Here is an 18,607-nt window from a genome sequence, read left to right on the forward strand (position 1 = left end):
CAGTTCGTGACACTTGTCAATATTTAGGTTCTTAACACCAATATTTGGGGAAGTCGATGTGCTGACTTGACGAAATAAGGGAATGTCAAAACCTATGTAAACATAGTTATCGAGGCAAAATAGCAAAGTGAAGAAAGAATTTAATTCCCAGTTGGCGTGGCCTTCCCATTCCCCATAAACATGCATGTGTAAGGTCCAGGACAGAGACTGCTTAGTGCCTTACTATTTTGTCCACTAACATGTACTTGGTTTTCATGTTAACAGCATATTACTAATATTTTGCTTGCCAGCCAGCCAGACTGTGTACCGTTAGGAGATCCCAGACTTTTTTTAACCTTGGAACTATTAGGAGTAAAGATTTAGGAGGTAGTGCCGCATTCTTGCTACCACGTTGGAATCTCTTCCTCTGCCCTCCTTGCTCCCCTACATCCCCCGCTCCCATTTTTGTCTCCCAGGCTCCCAGGTAGTCTGAACCAGTCTAGTATAATAGCGCACTTTCCATGTCTTGATAGAAGTCATTCACTGTTTCAGGGAGCTTAGAATCGATGACGCTTCTTGCCCATGCTTTGTGTCTGGAGGGTCCACGGGAAATACTTTTTAAACTCACTGGTCAGTACCTCATAGCTCTCTAGGGTCTCCCCGTCTCTTTCTCTGTGGTACTCAAAGCTGTGGATGACAGAAAAGCAAACACTGAAGCATGAAGGTCTTCTCTTACCCTGACAGTTCTCTTTCATAGGATTGACCACTCCACTGCTCTTGAGCTCTCAGAACAACCCCATTCTATTCTCTTGGCTTCTGCCTCTTTAGGTGTCTTTTTTTTTTTTTTTTTTTTTTTGCGGTATGCGGGCCTCTCACTGTTGTGGCCTCTCCCGTTGCAGAGCGCTCCGGACGCACAGGCTCAGCGGCCATGGCTCATGGGCCCAGCCGCTCCGTGGCATGTGGGATCTTCCCGGACTGGGGCACGAACCCGTGTCCCCTGCATCGGCAGGCGGACTCTCAACCACTGTGCCACCAGGGAAGCCCTAGGTGCCATTTCAAAGCACAGTTGTGGCCGACAGGACCGTATCCTCTGAGTTCCTTCCTCCAGAGGATGCCCTGCTGAGAAGGGACCAGGTCTAGGTCCAGGCAAGAAGCCAGCCAGTGTTCATTTTGCTAAATAACATAACCAAGCTCAGCCTGCAGTGTTGCTGCATGCCAGGGCCCAAGCCAGAGCTGATAGTTTTTATGGAGTGAATACAGCAGCACGTGTTCTGCATCCTGAGATGATATTGGGAGCTGTGGTGGAGCCTTCTAGCAGACCTCCGGTGACACGAAGGCCAGGGCTGTCGGCATGAACAGGTGCAAGTTCTGCAGTGCTAGGAAAATGGCATTTTTTAGTATGAGCAGTCACTTAGATGTGTGTCATGTCCATGCACCTGGTGAGTCAGATACTGGCTGAACATGATCTAATAGTGTGTTCAAGTGTTTTCCTTCTTGTCAGTGAAAAATCTCTATCAGGCGTATATATGGGCATGGGGATGGACAATGCCTTCAGGAACCCAGAAATAAACTCTTGGTCCTGTATGGATTATGTGTGAAACTTTCCTTTTTTGTCCTTTTCCCTTTCCTAAATCTCCTTTTCTCCTCCACCTCCATCTCCAAACAAACACACCATAAAAAAAAAAAAGTTACTTGAAGGTTGGAAAATTTAAGTATATCAACAAAGACCCCACGACTTATAGCACAGGGAACTCTACCTGGTATTCTGTGATAACCTATATGAGAAAAGAATCTTCTTTTTCTTTTAATTCTTAATGTAGCCAATTTTTTTTTTTTTTTTTTTTTTGGCTGCGTTGGGTCTTCGTTGCTGTGCATGGCTTTCTCTAGTTGTGGCGAGCGGGGGTGCTCTTTGTTGCAGTGTGTGGGCTTCTCATTGCAGTGGCTTCTCTTGTTGTGGAGCACGGGCTCTAGGCGCGCGGGCTTCAATAGTTGTGGCGCGCGGGCTCAGTAGCTGTGGCGCATGGGCTTAGTTGCTCTGTGGCATGTGGGATCATCCCGGACCAGGGGTTGAACCCATGTCCCCTGCAGTGGCAGGCGGATTCTTAACCACTGCGCCACCAGGGAAATCCCGAGAAAAGAATCTGAAAAAGAATGAATATATGTATATGTATAACAATCATTTTGCTGTACACCTGAAACTAACACAACATTGTAAATCAACTATATTTCAATAAAATTAAAATGTTAAAAAAAAAAGGCCCCAGGACTTGGAAAAGATATTGGCCAGCAATAGGGCAATTCCCAGCATAGGCCTGTTTCTCTGGGAAAGTCTGCTGAGGGCAACTATTGTGAGTGAGGCTAGACCTGCATGACTGGTGTCTTGCGCAGACCGCATGCCCCTCTAGAATCGGGAGAAGTGAGGCTCCTTTTCTGTGGTTAACGTGGAGGCAGTCCACCTCCGCTGGGGGAGATAACTGCCTTCTTTGCCTAAAACCCAGGTGTTTACGTTCCCTTTGGCTTTTTTGAGGGAAGATGGTCCTTGGCCCCACTCAGTGCTGTTGAGTTTGTGAAGAAAAGGCTGGGGAATTCTGCCTACTCCTAAGATGTGCTCTGGCATTGCCCAAACACCAGAAAGCCCCCTCCAGCAGCGGCTGTGGGTGTTGGATCCAGGGGGCATGGGTGTGTTGGGGATTGGAATGAAGGAGGGATGGCCATTGAGAGGAAAGCGTGGTATCCAGCTAAGTAACTAGACATTTCCTGGCCAGACTTGTCTATCCTATTGCCTGGCTTTAGGTAATCCCTAATATTTAAGCATTTGAAGAAATTCTGGCTTGCCCTTTGGATACTAGACCATCTTGCTCTTTTAACATATAGTCTATCCTTTAATTAAGACATCTCTAAAATAAAAGCCAGATGTTCATCTGGAAACCACATCCACACTTTTTGAGTCATGATTGGATGCCCCTAAGCTTGCCCAAGCATGGTAGGCCATGTGACAAGGGATTATCATCTGACATTCATGTTTCCTGTTCAGGAGCTGGGAACTTGATCACTCTTACACTGAGACTTTCATCTTTTTTGTGTTTGTACCTGCTCAGGCTCAGATCATCAGACTATCATGTCCCTACTTGCCCCCCTCCCCATAATCCCTCTCCTAAACAGTCCTTCCAGGGCCTCTCTCTGGAAGAAATGGGTTAGAGGGTCAAAGGGAACAAGACCAATTAGTAGCTGTAGTTCCTGCTCCTGGCAAACGCTTTGCCCATTCTTCTCTTGGCTGGAATGCTGGTGTTGGGCTCCACCTGGCAGGAGTGCAGCCCAGACTTGCCGTGGCAGCAGGTGGGTTTGAAGTCACCAGGCACACGTCCATGTGCGCAGCCTGCAGCTCTTCCCTTTGTTCCCACTGTAGATACGTCATTGAGCCTGTTCTCCTTTGTAGTAAATGAACAGGACAGACGTATTGAGTATGTGACTGGGATTCAGTCTGTATATTTTAAAAATATTTACATATGTGTTTTTCATATATTCATTGATTCTAAGGCATGTCCATGTCACAGTTTAACAACTAAACACAATTTAACTTTTAAATCAGGATGTGTCATATAATCACATGTTCAAATTATAATTGACAGCTTTTTTCTCTCTCTCGGAGCGTCATACTGGTGCCTGTTAAAATTGATGGCATCTTAGAGTCCACAAAATACATTGTGTAGTGTCAGCTCATTTTGCAGTTCTTTGCCTGAAGAATTTGTGAATTTCCTCAAATAGCCAGATTTACCAGCAAGCCTCAGTATATTCAAGTTGCACTGGATGCAGCCAAGTAAAATGGCCACATCACATTTCACATGGCTTTGCTCTGCACAGAGCACTCACACATCCACCTTTGGTTGGGTTTTAGAACTATATTGGACAGTAGGCAGGACACTATGCAAATATTGCTGAGGAGCTTGTACAAGGCCACCTGACCTAGTGATTGGGAGAGCCTGTTTCTTCTGACTCCTAATATAATTTTCTTTCTTCCAAACCAGTCAGCCTACAATTCAGAAACAGCAAAAATATGTTGGGAGTGGAATCTACCATGCTTAGAGTAGAGGATAGAGATCACTACTGAGAGAATCTTGTTGGGAGTGGAATCTACCATGCTTAGAGTAGAGAGTAGAGATCACTACTGAGAGAATCTTTATAGTAGGCAAAAATTGGGAATCTAAGCACCCACAGAAGAAAATAGCTAAGCACAATATATTATCACTATAGAATGCATAGACGTTGAAAATGACAGGTATGTGGATTGTTGCTGATACAAAGAGAATGTGTATTTAAAAGAGGGAAATATGGATATCCAGGCAGAGAGGATTCTGGGAAGGTGTGACCAGAACGCATGTCTCATCTCTTTGATTCTGATGCCAACCATTGACCTCTTTCAGAAAGCAGGGGCAGGTGGGGCTCAGAGGAGTCAGAAAGGCTGAGTTTCTGAGCAAATGCTAAGACAGAGAAGTTACGGAAGAGGAGGCAAGAGACCCAGAAGATGGAACCAAGACACTTGACATACCAGTAATAGGAGTGCTAAAAGGAGAAAAAGGTAAAGGAAGGGCATATCAGTCAGGACAGGCTAGGACTAGGTTAAAATGTAATAGCAAACAGTCCATAATCTCAGTAGTTTAACTCAACAAGTTTATTTTTCCCCCATAATGCAGTAGCCAGCATAGGTCTGGGAGGAGGGGGCTCTGCCCATTGTTGTTATTCAGGAACAAAAGGTGATAGAGGCTTCGTCTCAACATGGTAAATCATGAACTAGTACTTAAAGTTGGCTTGGAAGTGCACAGATCACTTCTGCTCCTATTTCATTGGCCAACGCAAATCACAACTCCACTTTTAACTTCAAAGGGAAGCAAGTATGGTCCTCCCCTATAGATGGAAGGAGGAAAGCTAGAAATATTTGGTGAACGGCACTCCTGACTTACCACTAGGGGAAACAAGTAAAATACATCTAAGTGTATCCTAGTAAAATTTCTTAACTTTAGGATGCAAAGAAAAGTCTTCCAAGCTTTCAGCCCAAAGGAACACATTATTTACAAAGGAAAAAGAACCACACTGGCATCAGATTTTCTATTTGCAACACCAAGAAGCTGAAAGGTGGTAGAATTTTATCTACAGACCACTGAGGAAAAAAGGAAGGCAACTCAAGAATCCTATACCCAGACAGACTTTTATCTAACATAGTATTGGAAGTCCTAGCCATAGCAATTAGGCAAGAAAAGAGATAAAACACATCCAAAATCAGAAAGGAAAAAGTAAATTATCAAATGACACCTTTTCCAGTGTTTTATTATGAAAATTTCAAACATACAGAAAAGTGGAAAGAAGTTTAACTTATGCATCTTACTTTTTGATGCATTTTGTTCTAATGCAGACATTAGTACACCTCCCTCTAAATGCTTCATTCAGCCTGTCATTAACTATAGTTCAGTATTTGTTTACACTTTTTTTCTCGTTGAGGTAAAATTTACAAGCAATGAAATCTCAAATCTTAAGTGTACATTCACTGAATTTTGACAAATGCATGCATGTGTGTAACCCACACCCTCCTCATGACACAGAACGTTTTCATCCTGCCAAAAGGTTCTCTGAACCCTTTTTCAATCAATCTCTGCCCCAACTGCTACCCCCTAGAGACAGCCACTGGTCTGATTTGTTCCACCAGAGGTTAGCTTTCCCTGTTCTAGAACTTTGTACAATTCTAATTGTATGTGCTCTTTCATGCCCTTCACTCAGCGTGTTTTTAATATTCATCCATGTTCCATGTACCAGTAGTTCATGCTTTTTATTGCTGAGTAGTGTTCTATTGCATTCCATGATTATACCACAGTTTATTTATCCATTCCGTTGATGATCAATTGGGTTGTTCCTGGGTTTTCTTGTTAAGAATAAGGCTGTGATGAACATTCTGATAAATACCTATTTGTAGACATATGTTTTCGTTTCTTTTAGGTAATATTTAGATGGGAATTCTTGGGTTAGGCTAGGTGTGTGTTTTGTCTCACAAGGAACTACCAGACCTTTTCCCAAAGTGCTTGTGTCTTTTTACACTCCCTCCAACAATATGAGAGTTCCAGTTGGTCCACACCCTCACCAACATTGTTGTTGTCAATCTTTTAAATTTTAATGTTTGGCATTTTAATAAACAAATGTATTAAAGTTCTCCAGAGAAACAGAACCAATACGAGATATAGATAAAGAGATTTATTGGTATTATAAGGAATTGACTCATGCAATTATGGTAGCAAGAAGTCCTGTGATCTGCTGTCTGCAAGCGGAAGACCCAGGAAAGCCCACCAGCTTTAGTTCCAGCCTGAGTCTGAATGCCTGAGAACCAGGAGAAAACCTATGGTATACAGCCCAGTCCAAGGGCAGGAGAATACCAGTGTCCCCAAACAAACAGGCAGAGAGCTCAAAATCTCCCTTCCTCTGCCTTTTTATTCTCTTCAGGTCTTCCACAGATTGGATGATGCCATTACTAGGGAGGGCAATGTGCTTTACTCAGTCTACTGATTCAAATGTTAATCTCATCCAGAAACACCCTGACAGACACACCCAGATATAATGTTTAACCAAGTATCTGCACACACCATGACCCAGTCAAGTTGACACATAAAGTTGACCAACACAACAGATAAGTTAAATACACACACAGACACACACACACTAATGTATTAAATTGATTTTAAGTATCAGTGTGGCTCTCTCCTCATACCTGCTTATGCGAATTTTATTGGCTTCTGGGCCAACAGGTGAGCCCCAGACCCTAGAATGGAATCTAGAGGCTGAGTCCAGAAGAGAGGTGTTGAAAGAAGCAACAGTCAGAACTGGTGGGCCTGTCCCTAGTCCAGAATGTTTTCCAGGAGAGACTGAACCAGACATCAGCAACTGATAAATTGTGCATTGGTTTCCAGTTATTTCTTTGATAGAGGGAGAGAGAGAGAGAGAGAGTGTGTGTGTGTGTGTGTGTGTGTGTGTGTGTGTGTGTGTGTGTAGAATGTGATACAGCCTCTGCTCTTGGGGACACATTCGGTACAGAATTGTAAAAGAAAGCCATCCGGTATTACCCCTTGACCTTTTATTTGTAATAAATCCCATTTAATAAAATTCATTTAGTCAAGTCTCAAAGCACCACAAGGATGTGAGAGGAAAAAGTCTACACTGGAAACTAGGAACTGGATGGTAGGGATGGAGTATGGGGGTGGGACTCCCTGCGCCCCTAGGTGAGAGAAGTTACATCAGCCCCTCACCCAGACATAGGGCCTGCCTGCATAGCGTGGCTTCCTTTACCCTGGTTGCTCCTTTTGATTCTTCTCCCTTTAGGTGATCCCAGAGACAGGCAGAACTGGGGCAGGGCTAAAATAGCGCATCAGCATAGGAGGGAGGGTCTGAGAGGGAACTGGGGCAACGTGTAGAGCACATGTCCTGCCTGCCCAAGAATCAGGTCTTAAAGGAGAAGGTTGCCGTTTTGGAAAATGAGAAAAACTTTGTATTGCATGATAAATTCTGTAGAGGCTTGAGAGAATTGTTGTAACTTGAGCCGCTTGCCCCCGACCTTTCCTCAGTTGCTCTCTCAGTCAAATGGAAGCACCTGGGTGAAGTCCAGGGGGCCCAATTAACCTGACCCAGGAAGACGCTTGATGCACATGGCCATGTGTGCATTCCTGGGTCACTCTTGGTTCACTTGCCTGACACCACCTCCCTTTGGCCCGGTGGTAACAGGGTTAAGGCCCTGCACCAGGTGCAGGCTTGTCTTTTCTCGGGAGATTCGGTTTCTGGTCCAGCCGGTCGAATGGCAAGGATTCCCCCACTTAAGCCAGACGCTTGTTGAAAGACAGGAAGCAACTGGGCTCTGGCTGATCACCTCTCTGCATAACCTTGGGCTGATCTGATGATGAGAGGAAGAAAGAAGATGAGGTCTCCATTAGGATCTCTCTCTCTCATTGATTGGGGGTGGGGGGATCCTGCAGCAGCATTTGCTTGTTAGAGCCCACCCAGCACAGAATTGGGAGATTGTAGACAAATTCCCCCTCGGTGCTCTGTCATTCATTCCTCCCTCATTTTGAGAGGCTGGCAGAAAAGGACTAGGAACCGGGTGAGTTCCCTGTCTCTGCCACAGCCTGGTGGGAGCAAAGGCTTAGGGGAACCGGTGTCAGACTTGGCTGGCAAGCCTGAACTAGCCGACACCTCCCTTCACGCTGTCAGATGTTAAAGACAGAATGCGGGCAGGGCTGCCTCTGAAAAGAGATTAGGCGGGAGAGAGGAAGGCAGCTGGGCGCACGTGCTGTCTGCTCGCCTGGCTTCCAGGGCATGATGGGTAGAGTCTAGTCTCAGCGCAGTTGGGGGGTGTCCCGAGAACTCCACCTGTAGCTTGCTTTCTCACGAAGCATCTCTTACCCGTGTTTTCTGAGCGCTGATGAGGTCTCATGAAAATTGACAGAAATCGTGTTGATCGGATGACTTTGTGGACCGTTGTTTGATCTTTGTTTGCGGGGCTGATTTTAATTCAGTTGGGACTTTTTTCCGAAATGGTATCAAAATTTCCTAGAATTTTTTTAACCTTCAGATGGCTCATAGACATCATAGTATTTATTATTACATAGGGCTATTGATGCTGAATCGTGACTGGACAGTTATGAGAAAAGATTGGGGTGGGAGAGTGGTAACATCCATTTTGATCATTGGATGACCTCTTGGGAAAGAAGGTGGGGACACTAGTTTCCCCACCCCCCCGCCCCGAGGCTCTCCATATTTTTCCATCCCTCTTACCTTTTGCCCTTTATTTTCCATTTAAAAGGTAATTTGCAAACTCAGTGTCTTAGAACCAATGCTATAGGCTCAGTGCCCGAGTGGAAAGCAGAGCTCTGTCCTTCCATATTAACAGAATTCCCGGGAAAAAATTATCAGTTTTGTTACAGGTTATGAGATTATCCAGGACCATGGGTGCTTCAGGAGAAATTGCTGGGGTGATGTGGAAGGTTTGAGGTGAATATTTGGTGCTACCTGGTGTCTTTGCAGCATTTCGCATTCTTTTTTTTTTTGTAATTTATTTATAAAAATAAATTTTTATAAATTTATAAAAATTTGTGTTGGGTCTTTGTTGCTGCGCGCGGGCTTTCTCTAGTTGCGACGAGCGGGGGCTACTCTTCATTGCGGTGTGCAGGCTTCTCATTGCGGTGACTTCTCTTGTTGCGGAGCACGAGCTCTAGGCTCGCGGGCTTCAGTAGTTGTGGCTCATGGGCTCAGTAGTTGTGGCTCGTGGGCTCTAGAGCGCAGGCTCAGTCGTTGTGGCGCACGGGCTTAGTTGCTCCACGGCATGTGGGATCTTCCCGGACCAGGGATTGAACCCGTGTCCCCTGCGTTGTCAGGCGGATCCTTAACCACTGCGCCACCAGAGAAGCCCTCACATCCTTTTTGCCATGTGTCTCCCCCTTCTGTACCAGTCAGCCTGTCCCACAGCGCAGGGAACGTGGTGCACACTGGGGGGTCAGACTTCTGGTTGTGTGCTAGCTCTGGCGCTCTGGCTGCATTACCTTGGGCAAGTGACCTACCTTGGTGTCCTCTTCTGCAAAACAGAGTTAACGTTAGTACCTACCTCATATTCAGGCAAACGAGAAGACACGTAAAGCCCTGTGGCTTCCCATAGCAACGTAAATGCAAGCTGTTATTTATCATCATGTGCACAAGTGGGTGGGACCTCAGTGTGTTCAGTGCCACGTTGGCTATACAGAAAGTGCCACACGCAGTGCTCCAAAGTTCTGTGCTCTGAAGAGATGTGACCAGCAGTGATGGCCGCTGGCCACCCCCAGCACACTTTTACATGACCTGTGGCCAATGTGCCCTGCTGGTCCGTCACCCCCATCTCTCAGCCCACCCCCCAAATCCCTTCTCCAGCCTGTTCCTTCCTCCTTGTCAAGCACTGCCTGGCTTGATGATGATGATAGCACTGTTCATTTGTTTAGCTTCTTTTTAGTGTGCTTTCAGGTCTCTCATCTCATTTGATCCTCAAAAGGGAGGTAAATGTCTCTTTTTCAGATGAAGAACTGAGGTCCAGGGAGAGTAGACAACTTGCCAAGGTCTTGAGGCTGGAAAAGCCAGGTTATCTTGGTCTTTCCCACTCATGACAGACCCTGAGTTATTTTTTTGAGCCTTACACACACACACGCAGAGTTAGGTGATGCAAGTGGTAATGACCCTGCTTTCATTAGAATATAGGTCTCTCCCTACTATAGTGGTGCTTCCTGCAAGACATAATATTTCCCAGCCCACCTCTTTTTTAAAACCCTGTTCCGAGATGTGTTTCCCAACACCACCAAGCAATTAGCTTAATTCTGATAGCATCTACCTGGAGATAGCATCAGATCCCACAGGTCAAGGGCTCAGTCCCACAAGACTGCCCCCACTTCAGATGCCAATCACAAGCCCGGGTTGTCACCTCTGCTTCTGCCCAACTGTCTATTGATTGGAGGTTCCCATGCCCCCCCCCCAACATTTGTTTAATATGCTAGAGTGGCTCCCAGAACTCAGAGAAACATTTTACTTACCAGATCAATGGTTTATTATAAAAGGATGTAACTGAGGAACAGCCCAAGGGGAGAGAAGCACAGGGCAAGGTGTGGGGAAAGGGCACAGGGCCAACGCTGTCTCCAGGCACACCACTCTCCTCAGATCTCCATGTGTGCACCGGCACGGGAGCTCTCCAGACCCTGTCCTTTTGGAGTTTTATGGGGGCTCCATTACATAGGCATGATTGATTCAATCATTAGCCGTTGGTGATTGATCCAACCTCCAGGTCGAGGGTGGGGCTGAAAGTTCCAGTCCTCTAATCACAGGGTTGGTTCCCTTGGCAACCAGCCCCCATCCTTAGGTTAACTAGGGCTTTCCAGAAGTCACCTCATTAACATAAACTCTGGTGTGGTTGAAAGGGGCTGGTTATGAATAACAAGACACTCCTTTTCATCCTTTCACCTTTGGCTCTGGAGCTATTTCAGGAAGTGATGACAGAAAACCAAATATAATTGGTCTTAGGGAATTCCAAGGGTTTTAGGAGCTCTATGCCAGAAACCGGACAAAGACCAAATGTATACTTCTGACTATAAATCACAATATCACAACTGCGGTCAGCTTTTTCTTCCCTAATGGCAAGGACTTTAGATTGGGAGCTAAGAAATCTGATTCTGGTCTCAGCTCCGCCCCTAAATTGTTTGACTGATGGCCTCACTGGGGTCTCTTTCTTTATCTGTACAGTGAGAGGATTGGTCTAAACCTGTGAGTCTCAACTTGTTTTTTCCTAGGACATAAACATCGGGTGACATTCCTTCCTAGACCTTCTTGTGGGGTGGCCTTCTTCCCAGCACCGTAGCTGTAACTCGACCCCTCTCCTGTACTCAAGGAATCACGTTGGGATGTGAGGGTTTGAATGATGCTATTGTAGCAACAACAATGACTCTGTTCTGAGTTATCAGAAAAGTGAGTAATGTACGAGGTGAAGGGCTTTTCTTTAGTAAGAAATCACTTTACCACCTCCCAGTGGCTGCATCAGGACATAGTGTTAGAGGACCTGTCAGGAGCATGTCCATCCTGGCCTGCCTGCAGCCCTGAGCCCTCAGCCCGCAGACAGCGTGCTAACTTAGCAAGTTTAAAGTGGAAGCATCCTGTAGTCAAAGGGTTGCAAAACCTTGGTCTTTTTAAAACATTTTTTTAATAAATTTTTTATTATTATTTTTTTGGCCGCACCACGCAGCATGTTGGGATCTCAGTTCCCCGACCAGGGATCGAACCCGTGCCCCTTGCATTGGAAGCGCGGAGTCTTAACCACTGGACCGCCAGGGAAGACCCAACCTTGGTCTTTTGAGTCAGAAAAAAGGGTGAACAAATCTCCCAATGGCTGGTCATTCTATGGAATGTCATTTGAGTATTGGTTTATTTGCAGGGCACAGCCATGAGGGTAGATTCAGGGGTACAGAGGGACTTAGGTTAGATGTGAAGAGCATCCTCATTCTACCAGACTCGAGTTCATTACTCACCTGTGCCAGGAAACTGGGGATGGACCCTCCCCCGTCACGTTTCTTTTCTGTCTTCTGGTTTTGTCATTAATGGATTCAAAAGCATCCAGAGATCAGAAAATACAGCCCTTTCTCAAAGCTTGGCCAGAGTCCTTGGGATGGTAGCACTTCCAAGAATTTTTAGCCAAGACACTTAGATGCTAAAGCTCTTTGAGGAAAGGGGTTGGAGGAATGGGAACGGTGCCACGGAGTCTGAGGTCCACATTGCCTGGAGTGAACCGGACTGTGGATTTTCCGTCTGGTCCTGTAGCTCAGAGCATTGTCACTGAAGAGAGGAGGGTTTGGAGAAGACTTCAAGCAAAGTGCTTGTGCCCTACACGGGAACGTGGGAGCCAGCTTGCTTCCTGTCTGAGCACCACCAGCTGCCAGAGTGCAGAGCTTTCCATACAGAATGAGCGACTCCCCTCGGGAAGGACACTGGTGAAGGTGTGAACTCCTCTTCTCCTGGAGCAGCTAACAGTCAACATGAACCCTCGCCTCATAGTAAATATTGCTGATAGATATTAGCAGCATCCAGTGAAACTGTGCGTGGGACATTTTGACTGCAAATTAATAGAAGAGTCTGATCTTCACAACAATATTTTAGTGTGCTGTATTTGACCTAGGAATTCCAGACTGAGAAAGTAGGGGTTATGGTCACAAAAGGGAGCAGCTGTGATGTTTAAAATTCAATGTGGACAAGTAAATAGATAACTTTTCAATCTTTTTGGTAGAATGGAAAAGAAGTAATCCATTTGAAAGTAATTTTTATTTTATTTTTTATTTTTTGGCTGCAACGTGCGGCTTGTGGGATCTTCGTTCCCCGAGCAGGGGTCAAACCCAGGCCCTCGGCATTGAAAGCACACAGTCCTAACCACTGGACCGCCAGGGAATTCCCCATTTGAAAGCAATTTTCTTTTTTTGCGGTACGCGGGCCTCTCACTGTTGTGGCCTCTCCCGTTGCGGAGCACAGGCTCCGGACGCGCAGGCTCAGCGGCCATGGCGCACGGGCCCAGCCGCTCCGCGGCATGTGGGATCTTCCCGGACCGGGGCACAAACCCGTGTCCCCTGCATCGGCAGGCGGACTCCCAACCACTGCCCCACCAGGGAAGCCCTGAAAGCAATTTTAATAAAAGTAAAATGGGGGAAATTGAAAATAGTGGATCTGTATTTATCTATAAAAATAAGTCAAAAAATAATTTGTTAAAAAATAGATCAAAGGACTAGGTTTACTTAATGGAGTTCAGCTCAGAAGATTCTCAACCAAAGTCTCCAATACTGATACAGTTCCGATGAAGCTCCCTGGGTGTATAAGCAGACTTCCTCGGGAATAAAACAGCAGGGTCTGTCGCCTATCGTTGTGAAACAGCTGTTACTCTTGGTGGCATATGGCCAAGGCATGTGTGGCATCTGGGAGCTCTCTGGAGGGCCGCCTGTGGCTCGCACACTCTCGGAGGACAGCTGCCCGAGCCACGGGAGGAAAGATGCTCTGGATGAGGGATGGAGGTGCCCAGGACTATAGGGATTCCTGCCACAGGTGATCCAGCCAAGTGGTTTGAGGGCTGGGAGGCGGAAGGATGTTAAATTTAACTCTTATTATTCAAAGACAGATTATTTGGTTGCCTTGATTAGATCGATGCCTCCCTGTCCCCGTTGCCCACTGGACCCCCTTGGGAAAGGGGAAAGGGTCTAAAAGAAAATAAAACTCAAATCAGCTGTCAGTGACTTCTGATAAACTTCAGCAAGGGGCATGACAAGGGTATGCCCCAGTGAAAAAATGGGAATTGGAGGCTGTAATCAGAAAACAACATGTTACCTGCCTTTAATGAAGAAGTAGGCGGTAGGATGTATCTAGACTGTAATTCGCCATTTTGACTCTGACCCCACAATGGCCAGAGTCACCTAAGAGTTTCCACATTTATGATGGATATGTTTGGTTTGGAAAAAAACATTTCATTCTATTTCCTCTTTTTCAGGTTTCAAGTGCCCCATTTGCTCTAAGTCTGTGGCTTCCGACGAGATGGAAATGCACTTTATAATGTGTCTGAGCAAACCTCGCCTCTCCTACAACGGTAAGAGCTTAGCTGGGGCAGGAGGTGTGGGGGGAGCTCTGAGCAAGGGTCTTTGCAGCCTCTGTGGCTCTGGGCAGCATGTCCACCCCGCCTTCCGGCAAGAGGAGTGGAGCAGGGAGGAAGGCATAGGGACGGGGTCTGGAAGTCCCTTGGGTGGCCAGTTAGCCCTGCCCTTTCTTCCACCCACTTCGTTCCTTGCCCCTGTGGTTGGGAGACAGGCCTCGGTCACACAGCTGACAGCAGAGGGCCCAGCGGGAGTGCCAGCCCTCTGTGGGGAAGGGAGTCTGGGCTGTGCCTTGCACACAGTGCTTCAGCCTGACTCTCCACAGTAGAGTAGGTGTGATTTGTGGACACCTTTGGGGATTGAGAATGCTGACCTGCCACCTCATCGCTGCCCCGAGGCTGTGCTGCTTCCTGCCTTGGAGGCGGCCGCAGGGCTGAGCAGTGAGTACAACGGGGGACTCAGTGAAACGCCCCTGCCACGGCACCTCTGTGGACAGAACGAGGGTCAGCACCTGCCTGGTTTACTTTGGGGGAGGCTTGGAGCTCAACTGTTCTGGGTTCAGAGCCTGCCTTGGCCACTAACTTACTGGCTGTGCGGTCTTGAACAAGTGCTCAGTTTGCAGAGCCTTGGTTTTCTGGTCCCTAAAATGGGGATTTCAGTACAGGGTTCGTAGGATTTTTGTCAGAATAAAGTGAGATATTACACATAAAAGCTTTCAGTCCGGAGCCTGACACACGGTCAGTGCTCAGGAAGTTACAGCCGCCCCGAGAGATGCAAGGCCATCCCTGGGTTTCTTTTCATCCTTTTCTGAAGTGGACTGTCTGCTCTTGAGTTCCTTGCACCCTGTGCTGCCAGTGACTCTTGGGCTTTCCATCCTTACGTGCTTAGTTTGGTCTTCAAACCACATTCCTCAGAGAACTGTTTACGAGAATGGGCACTGGATCTGAGAGGGGTGTGCCCGACCTGACCCCAACCCCGGCCTGCCTTGTAGGTTAGAGTCACGGCGATGCTTAGGAAAACAGCGCTGAGATTTCTCAGGGCCCCAGGGCTGGGCAGGAGGTGGGCCCGCATCACCTGACCCCCATCCTGTCCATGAAAGTTTCCCAGGTCGACTCTCCTTACGGACCTTCCTTGGGCTCCTGCCTCCTCAGACCCACCTGTGTAGGCCAGATAATTCCAGATTGTTCCTGCGAAATTAATCTGACGAATCTGATTACCTGATTCTCCTGAAGACACGTCCTGCTATTCTCTGATCTCTTTTCTTGCACCGCCAACAGATTCTGGACATGGGCCGGCTGGCCAGTTACCCTTTGTCTCAGATACACGTGGTCTGGTGACCTTTGCCATCTCTGAGCCCAGGTGTCCTTCCCTTTCCTCTCCTCCCTGGTTGTCCAGGGAGCCCCCGTTCTCCCCAGGGGACAGCCTGTCCCATCCCTGGGGACTGACTGATGCTGAGTCTCTGAGTCTCGTCCCTCAAGCTCTGGGCTCCCCGTCAGGCTCGTCGAAGATGCTCAGCTCCACTTCGTTCCTTGTCTCTGCCTGGGACCAGGGAGGGAGATGACTGAGTCTTCTCCCGTGGCTGACAGCCCTCCCCCGCCGTGGCCTCAGAAACCGTGTCCACTTATTTCCCACGTGCACAGCACCCCCGTGAAGGCTGCTTTGTGTCCCGTGGGGCGCTGGGCAGAGTTCTCTGTGGACACTGCCTTGCTGTCATGAGAACACAAAGCAGCCTCAGAGTGGGCTCACCCGACAGGCCTGGGCTCTTGGCGTCATGAGGGAGAACTTTGCAGGGCAGCTGTGGAGGGCAGAGCGCTCTTGGGGCCACTCTGTAAGGAGGACCCACATGCCCGGCTTGGACAGTGGGGGAGGTGAGGGCATGGGCTTCTCTCCCGGAGAACTGCCCGGGATACCTGCAGCGCCTCTTGCATGTGAGCACGTACGTGCCAGTGCCACCATAGGTGTCCTCCTTGCCTTTCCTCTTTGCCTCCAAAGAGAGGCAGCCCTGGAGAGCAATCCTGACAGCCCAGCCCGAGCACAGGTCGCCTGCAGAAGCCACACTCAGAGTCGGAGTCCCCTTAGAGGAAGCAGAGGTTGGCCAACCAGTCTGAGGCATAACCATGGCTGTTCTTGGTCTCTTCTCACTTCTTCCTTCCTCTCATTGAAAAGCTACCTCTTTGAGTGTGTGTGTGTGTGTGTGTGTGTGTGTGTGTGTGTGTGTGAGAGAGAGAGAGAGAGAGAGTGTGTGAGTGTGAGTGTAAATTAGAAGCTTTAAACTGGACGATCTCTTTTGCAAAAACCAGTCCTTTACCACCTGAGGCAAAGAAAGGCATGTTGTTCCCGGTCCCGTCAGTGGAATTTGTCTTAAGGTGAGGAAAATGCTTCAGAAACAGTGGCCTGGCCCCTCCATCACAGCTGGATTCCTCACATGCAGTCTTTGTCTTTTCTAAAGACACCCAACCCTTCCAGATAAGAGAAAGGCATTTGTCACTTGGGGTTTGTATATGGAGTGTGAGTCTCCGGGCTGGTCTAGGGCCTGTTTTAGTTCAGATAAGGCACAGGCCTTTCGGGGCCTTAGGCCGAAGTCCCAGGTCGGACCTCTAGGTATTTATTTTGTTTTTGCCAGTAACGTATTTTACCAATGATTTCTTATCATCCTGAGCTCCCCAGCTTTGCTTTATCTCTTCTACCAAAAAAGAAAAAAGTGAAGAGACTTAAAGCATTTGTGAGGTGTAGAACTCCCAGAATCTTTCTGGAAAGGGGAGAATCTGAGACTTCCTTAGTGGATTAAGAAGTGCTATATTCTTGTGAAAATTCACTGGGATTCCTGGTCACTCCCATCTGCACACACACGCACACACACGCACGCACACGCGCACACACACGCGCACACACGCGCGCACGCGCGCACGCGCGCACACACACGCACGCACGCGCGCACACGCGCACACACACGCGCACACACCCTCCCTGTAGCTGCTGGCACCAGTTGGGGAAATTTTGAGGAAGTTTATAGCGGTTATATAAGATGAAATTTAGTTAACCACCAAATGGGGGGGAGTAGAAACCTCCTAAATGAGACAGATAGAAAGTAGTATTTTTCTTATTATGAGGGTTGGCCTGAGCCGTGGGTTGGAAGGCCTCCAGTAGCCACCTGCCAGATTAAAAAAAAAAAAAAAAAGCCAGTTTTGGAAAGGCAAGACTAGTTTAACTGGTTTACCCAGTGCTCAAGAGAAATGTGAAGGCCAGTAACTGGTGCTTCTTGGCAGGCACCTGGTTTGTGAGTCCTGGTGACCCATTCGGAGGGGTAGGGAAGGGAGCTGCACCGCAGAACGCAGAATCTTCTATCCTCGTTCTCTTCAGTGGGCAGCTCTGAACCCAGGACCCCTCAAAGATGAGAGAGAGCTGGGGGGACCGGGACCCCTTTCTGCAGGTAAATGTGGTCAGCTCGATTGGGCCTTGTAATTTCTCTTCCTTTCCAATATCTGTTTGTGGTTCTGAGATGCGGGAACTTGCATTCTCAAGAACATGCACTCAGGTTTTGACCATCATACTGGTCAGCCAGCAAAACGCGCCTCGAGATGAGGGGCCTGATTCTGCTATGAACAGAAGAGAGTCACAGTACTGGAGTGGAGGGGGGTCGTGACAGATGACTGATTGTCCATTGAAAGCCGAGGAGACCCTGGTTCCAGGACCAGCCAGGGGTCCTTGGCTCTGGGAGAGTCTGGCGTGTGGCAGGTCCATTTGCCAGCAGTATTAAGAGAGCTTGATGGCTGTCAAAGCAGCTTCAAAAGTTCCTCCCCCCCTCGCTTTCTTCTGGGGCGCAGACCCATGCCCTGCTTCTTAGGTCCTGACCATCCATCCCTCCTCTCTACTGACAGTCATTACCCCGAACTTCAGGGCTCTTGAAATGATAAATGTCACACAAGGTTTCTTTAAAGGAAAGGGAATCTGGCTCCCCCCAAAGCAGGAATGCCTCCTGCTAGTTTAGCCCCAGCCAGCAGACCTGTGTAAATAGTGCTTGTTTGGCCTGTGTCTCTGCTCTCAGCGATCCTGTGGTTGGGATGGCAGTGCCTTTTCTTGGGCCTTGGGGAGCCAGGTTCTGGCCGGGGAGTGTGCCCAGCCCAGTGGGGCACTGCCAGGAGCTATTGTTCGATGCCTAGCAGCGGCTGAGTCTGGCTGCGAGGTGTCTGTCTGGAGGTGTCTGTCTGGGCGCTCTTCCTGCAGGAGGGAAGGGAGGAGGACTCCCGGCAGGCCGCTGGGTGAATGAGGAGTGGGTGGAAGGGAGACCGGAGGAGAGGGGACTGAATGGGGTCACAGGGCAGCCTCTGTAAACATGAAGCCCTGCGGAGCCGCTCTGCTTGTCGTGATCGCAGCCCATCTCGTCAGAACAATTGGATCCAGAACAACTGGGTCGTGCCTCACAGTCTGTGGGCTGCGGTGGAGACGCCACTGCTGGTAGGGGAACTGTCTACTCA

The 18,607-nt window shown here is 48.0% G+C and overlaps 1 protein-coding gene across 3 annotated transcripts in view; it reads left to right on the top strand.

Annotated features, from left to right (window-relative positions):
* Positions 1 to 18,607, top strand: part of ZNRF1 (zinc and ring finger 1) — a 99,816-nt gene that overhangs the window by 71,997 nt on the left and 9,212 nt on the right. For all 3 annotated transcript variants that reach the window (XR_009536924.1, XM_060129870.1, XM_060129868.1), the window contains exon 2: positions 14,033 to 14,128. Coding sequence is in view for 2 of the 3 variants with exons in the window: in XM_060129870.1 (XP_059985853.1) it covers positions 14,033 to 14,128 (96 nt within the window). In the remaining variant the exon portion in view is untranslated. The remainder of the gene's footprint in view (positions 1 to 14,032; positions 14,129 to 18,607) is intronic.

This window comes from Lagenorhynchus albirostris, chromosome 19 (genome assembly GCF_949774975.1).
Source record: "Lagenorhynchus albirostris chromosome 19, mLagAlb1.1, whole genome shotgun sequence".
NCBI lineage: Eukaryota > Metazoa > Chordata > Mammalia > Artiodactyla > Delphinidae > Lagenorhynchus > Lagenorhynchus albirostris.